The sequence below is a fragment of the Otolemur garnettii genome, unplaced genomic scaffold, assembly GCF_000181295.1.
Source record: "Otolemur garnettii isolate 467f Iridium unplaced genomic scaffold, OtoGar3 scaffold00132, whole genome shotgun sequence".
Classification (NCBI taxonomy): Eukaryota; Metazoa; Chordata; class Mammalia; order Primates; family Galagidae; genus Otolemur; species Otolemur garnettii.
The window spans coordinates 4,841,175-4,847,136 of record NW_003852527.1 but is presented as its reverse complement, the minus strand read 5'-3'; the positions used below and the strand labels follow the sequence as shown (position 1 = coordinate 4,847,136).

Below are 5,962 nucleotides of genomic sequence, written 5' to 3'. Positions count from 1 at the left end.
ATTGCATAGTAGCCATTGTTTAACAAACAAATTATCCTTCCCTGAAGGATGTTTTTCAGTCTACTTGATTATTTTGACTTCTAGCTGATAGCATCATCCAACTTTGATGAGGGGGAAAATCATCTTTATTACTTTTTATTAACTTATAGAAAATAGTTACTTGTGAATTAAGTTAGAAAATGTTCACTTAAAAGAAATTTCACTATATATCCCAATTTTAAAGTTGTTTTCATTAGGTATTGCTATGTGACATTAATATTTTTACTAATACAAAAATTAATAGTAGAGTTCTCAGTGGTAGGTGGTCAATGAATTGCAGTCTAATATTAAGTATGTTAATGAAACTTGTTATTTGATTTTTTTTAAATGGTTTTTTCCCATCTCATGTCTATAATAGCAAAGAAGAAGCCAGAGATCACTTTCATGTTCCAGGATGAGATTGAAGATTATTTAAGAAAACATATACAAGATGCCCCCGAGGAGTTTATTTCTGAACTTGCTGAATATTTAATAAAGCAAGTATAAGATACATTTTTTGCTTTATTATAGAAATTCAAGTTTTTACCAATATCATAGAAAACATTCCAGGGTCTTTTCAAAGTTTAGAATTTAATTTAGCCACCAAATTCTAGATTTTATTCGCTTATAGAGGCAGTTTAATTCAACAAATATCTGTTAAGCACTTTGGACAAGGTGGTATGGGAAGTAAAAGGTGACAGCCTGAAAGTGTCCTCAATTACTGATCTTCTATTCTTAACTCTCATTTGGGGAGAAAAATGTCAGCATTAATCCCTGGCTGTTTTCTTTCCTAGTGTGACAATTAACTCCAAAAGGAAGAATCTTCATTTTCTATTTTGATTTGACAGAAAGTAAACAGTGTTTACTTTCAGGGAAAAAATATACTAACAAACTGACTCCAAAAAGAATAAATTTAGACAACTTGACCATTACTAAGTAACCTATCTATCCCTCAAGTTAGTACCAATATGTAAGCTTCCATAAATGTAATCCAGAGTTCATTTTAGAAGTATATCTTTTGTAGTGAGAACTTTTAAAAATATAAGTAAATATTTTGATTCATAAATATATTATAGAACCGTATTTTTCACATGTAAAAAAATGGTTAGTCATTTATCATTGCTTTTTTAAATAATTATTTAGTTGAGTATAAAAAGGATTTGTTTTTTTTTTAATGTTTTACCTTTTAGTATTTGAGAAATTGAGAATGTGTTAATGTTATGATTCCTGAGAATAGAGAACAGGTTTATATTCCACTGTTCTCCAAATACATTTTGCCAAGCTTTTTAGAATTGTGGGATTTTGTTATTGTTCTTGTTGTTTATAGTGCAATAATTTTGAATACTTTAAAATTTAGAAAAATAATTCCTTTAAATTATAATTTCTGAGATTAGAGGACAAATTCTTTGTGAACTAGTCTCCAAATCAATTTAGTTTGAAAAATAGAGATCTTTTTTAGCCTGATGTCCATAGAAGCAGAATTTCTAATCTACATAAATCCCTAGTACATTTTAATAATTTGAACGTATTTACTTTGTGCACAGACCTCTTAATAAAACTTACCTGGAGGTGGTCCGCTCAGTATTCATGTCTTCAACTTCTGCTTCTGGAACTGGGAGAAAACGCACAATCAAGGACTTGCAAGAAGAGGTTTCCAATCTATACAATAATATTAGATTATTTGAAAAAGGGATGAAATTTTTTGCAGGTATACCTATTACCGTCTTGTTAATGAGTCTCTTAAGTTGGGAGAGAAACTATTTTTTATAAGTACCTTTGTTTTCCAGATGATACCCAGGCTGCTCTTACCAAGCACTTGCTGAAGACAGTGTGTACTGATATCACGAACCTCATTTTCAACTTCTTAGCTTCGGACTTGATGATGGCAGTAGATGATCCTGCAGCCATTTCAAGTGAAGTACGTCAGTGATTTGCTTGCCACTCTTAAAGGATTTTGTTTTGAATCTGAGCCCATTTTACTTATTTTCCTTCATTTGAAATAATTTAAAAGGAAAATAAAATACAATAAGTGTTTTTAGGAAAAATATAAAAAAATTTTATTCGAATTTATTACAACGTATATAGACAATTGCTAGTTGGATTGGTAATACAACCAGTCTATTAATAGTAACAATGAGGAATTACTTTAGAATAAACAGTATTTTTTTCCTAATCATTATTAATATCGTGTCCCCCTTTTTCCTAATGATTTGCAAGTCCCTTAACTTTCTGGCCAGTTTTCATAACTTAACAGTTATTTTCATTTAATGACATCATCTCATTTCAGTATTTAGAGTAATTCTAGTTCAATTTTTTAAAATTTTAATAATCTCAGACTAAATTCAAATGCTTCTCTCCTCCCTTCTTGACACGTATAGAACAAATGGCTCCCAGTTGCCCAGAGGAGGAAAGGTGTGGTCTGTCCCTAAGGCGATGACAATGACAAGGACTCCTTTCCTTCTTCCTCCTGCCTCCTGTTTCTTCCTTTTCATCCTTCTAGTCCACTTAAGATTGAAGATTTAGGAAAAATGAGGGAGGTAAAAGTGTCTTCAGGTGACCAGCTGTATATCACTACTTTGATTAGGTCAAACCAAAGCAGTCTGATTTGGCCTCTGGTGGGGGCGGTTGTTGCCACATAGGCAACATAGATTGTTTTCTTGGAATGTTGTTTAGTTTCATGTGACTTCCCATTTTAAGAAAAAAATCCCAAACAGAGGGACAGTTATCTTTCCCTTCTACCCTAGCAAGATTCTGGCCCTCTGCTCTTGTACCCGTCGTCTGCTGAGAGAAGACAGGAGGTTTTGATCCAGGCCCTTCAAGGGCCACAGAGAGGCAGTAAACAGACCCTGTCTTCCACACAGGCTGTGCCTTTCAGAACCTGCTGTCTAGTCGTTTCAGCGAGGCTCCTCCCTAAATTAACACTGGAAGAAATTAAAAAGACTCTGGAGAAGAAAGCCACTAACCTTCACTGGACACGTGTATGTGGAGAGGGGGTTTGAGAAGGTTCCTCCGGCAAAGGTTGCTGCAGCAGGGGGAAGGAGTAAGGCTGGATCTATCTCACCGCCTAGGCTGACTGGCTGCGATTGCCTCTCTGATTGGAGAATGTTTTTAGCACATTTTTATCCCTAATTTGAAAATCTAAAATTCACTCAACAATTTGTTACAGTAATAAATGTACTTTTTTTTTTCTCACTCGATCTACTGCTTGTCAAAAGCACAATGCTGAAAGAATTTTTATTTTCTCCTACAGGTAAGAAAAAAAATCTTAAGTAAACTGTCAGAAGAAACCAAAGTGTCTCTCACAAAACTCCATAACTCTCTGAATGAAAAAGTAAGTAAAGTTTGATTCCATTTATAGATCTCAGGGCTAGAAGTTTTTGTTACGAAGACCTTTGAGTAGATTTTCAGCAGAATGATTATCTAAAACAGTATTTTGCCCTTAATCACCTCTTTAAGAGGTGAGGGGGGAACCATGACAGGGGTTTTACCCTTTTTAGTCCTAAAGCACAATTTCTAACATAATGACAAAGAGACCCCTTTAAAAATTGTGTTTTGTGTATAAATTACAAAACAGTATTAAATGGCTATATTTCTTCAGACACCTGCATATAAAAATAAATTACACTATTAAATACCTTTTCAGAGCATAGAAGATTTTCTTTCTTGTCTGGATTCTGCAGCAGAAGCTTGTGATGTTATGGTCAAAAAAGGAGACAAAAAAAGAGAAAGGTAACATTAAATTAGTCTATATTATTAATATTCTTAAATATGGGACTTTCCATATATGAAATTTGAATCTGACTCTATGATTCCTGCACAGAGAACTGTATCTACATACCACACTCTTTGTATAGTTAGATATTCCTCTCTGACCCTCCAGTTAAGGTAGCAGAGTTTCTTATCCTGTAGTTGAACCCAAATGCTTTCTGTTAGCTTTGGGACCGTCCTTACAGGAAACCTCATCTAAGTCAGTATACCTTTATTTGATCTCCAGCAACTCAAAGCAGAAAGCATACTTTGAGTATCCCTACTGGATAGCTTTTTCCTTAATTTTCTAGCATACTAGTCTGTCCATGCTATTTAGGGTTGTATGTCTGTGTGTATATCCCATATTTAAAAGTTACCTTGAAACATTTACAAAATTAGATGATTTAAAGTAGAGAAGCTAAAAATGAATACAGAGGAGTGGATTGAAATCGATGAGAACTTGTTTGCTATAATGCATTTGTGTACTGTTAATTTTGTTTAGGCAGATACTGTTTCAACATCGACAAGCACTGGCTGAACAGCTGAAAGTCACAGAAGACCCTGCTCTCATTCTGCACCTCACCTCAGTGCTGTTGTTTCAGTTCTCAACCCACACCATGCTCCATGCACCTGGAAGATGTGTCCCACAGATCATTGCTTTTCTTAATAATAAAATTCCAGAGGTATTATATTTTTAATGCACTTGAAACTTTTCAAGATTTAGATTCTGAATACTTTGAGTGCATAGATAGGAATTATTGTCAATACGCAGGAACAAAACATTTAACATCATCTGCCTGCTTCTAAGACCATGAACTGAATCAAGAGATTAATTTTAAAAATTCAATATAGCTCAAGAATCTTTCAGGTTCCTCTGAGATCCATAGTAAAGAATATCTTTTAACTTGGAAAAAACCTTTGAGAAGAATGTCAGATCTGCCATTTAACTTCTCTGAGTTTAAGTTACACTTCAAGAGCCAGCTCAAAAGTTTTGTCCTGCATAGCTTCTCTTGAAAAGCTGCTCAATTAAAAGTAATTTGCCTTTTTTGAACTTTCCTATCATTTTGACTATGTCTACAGAGGGTGCCCTAAAAATGTATACACATTTTAAAAAAGGACAAAACTGTATTGAAATTGCAATTCTCAATATATACCATTAACATTTGTTATCTTGTATACTGTATCTCCTGTGACTGCAGAAGTCAAATGTGACTTGAATATTATAATTTCAATACAGTTTTTTCTTTTCTTAAAATGTGTATACATTTTTTTGGCACTCTCTCTATATACCTACATATGTGTGTATATTATATTTAAGTATATAGTTAATATATGTGTACATATGTGTTTATATGTACATGTGTATGTACCTGTGTGTGTATATATCACATACGTAGGTGATAGAACCTAGCAAAATCAACTTAGGATAAAGTGATCTGCATTCATATTTTATCTCTCCTAAACTATAAACTCCTTGAGAGCAGGGACCCAGCTCGATTTGGCTTTCTACTTACATGACTGGCATTTTGTAAAGATGAGAACCTCAGTATGTATTGGGTGAACACATTCGACTTTATCTGTCCCATAGAAAATCAAATTGTGTTGTTAACTTTTCTTCTTTCGTTTTTCACAGGATCAGCATTGTCTTTTGGTAAAGTATCAAGGTTTGGTTGTAAAGCAATTAGTCAGTCAAAATAAGAAGACTGGGCAGGGAGTCGATGCTTTGGGTGATGAATTAGACAAAGAACAAGAAAATATCATCAGTACTACTCGTAAAGAGCTTCAGGAACTTTCTTCATCCATTAAAGACCTTGTTCTCAAATCTAGGAAATCATCTGTGACTGAAGAATAATGATCTTGATTTACATTTGTCATATAGTGAGCACTTTCCCCAGAATTAAAGGTGAGTGGTCACAAAAAAATCATCATTTCACCATTCCCTACTCCCTGCTAAAACCCTTTCCCATGCACAGGATTCAATTAAAATGGTAGCATTGTATTAAATGAAAACTTTATAAAGATGTGAGTTTTATAAATTGGTTTCTTCATGGAAGTTTTCTTTTTCACATTGTTGTCACATAAATTCCATGTGAAAATTTTCACAATTATTTTCACATGATTCTAAAAATTACACATTTCAAGTTTATATTCTTTCCAAATGCTAAATGAAAAATAAATTTTCTGAGACCTTTCATCT

General features: G+C 33.5%; 1 protein-coding gene across 1 annotated transcript in view; it reads left to right on the top strand.

Moving 5' to 3' along the window:
* Positions 1-5,775, top strand: part of UFL1 (UFM1 specific ligase 1) — a 30,419-nt gene extending 24,644 nt beyond the window's left edge. The window contains exons 12-18 of the mRNA XM_023518229.1: positions 398-515; positions 1,563-1,726; positions 1,806-1,936; positions 3,269-3,349; positions 3,662-3,747; positions 4,268-4,448; positions 5,399-5,775. Of these exons, the coding sequence (XP_023373997.1) occupies positions 398-515; positions 1,563-1,726; positions 1,806-1,936; positions 3,269-3,349; positions 3,662-3,747; positions 4,268-4,448; positions 5,399-5,617 (980 nt within the window). The 3' untranslated portion in view covers positions 5,618-5,775. The remainder of the gene's footprint in view (positions 1-397; positions 516-1,562; positions 1,727-1,805; positions 1,937-3,268; positions 3,350-3,661; positions 3,748-4,267; positions 4,449-5,398) is intronic.
* The last annotated feature ends 187 nt before the right edge of the window (positions 5,776-5,962 follow it).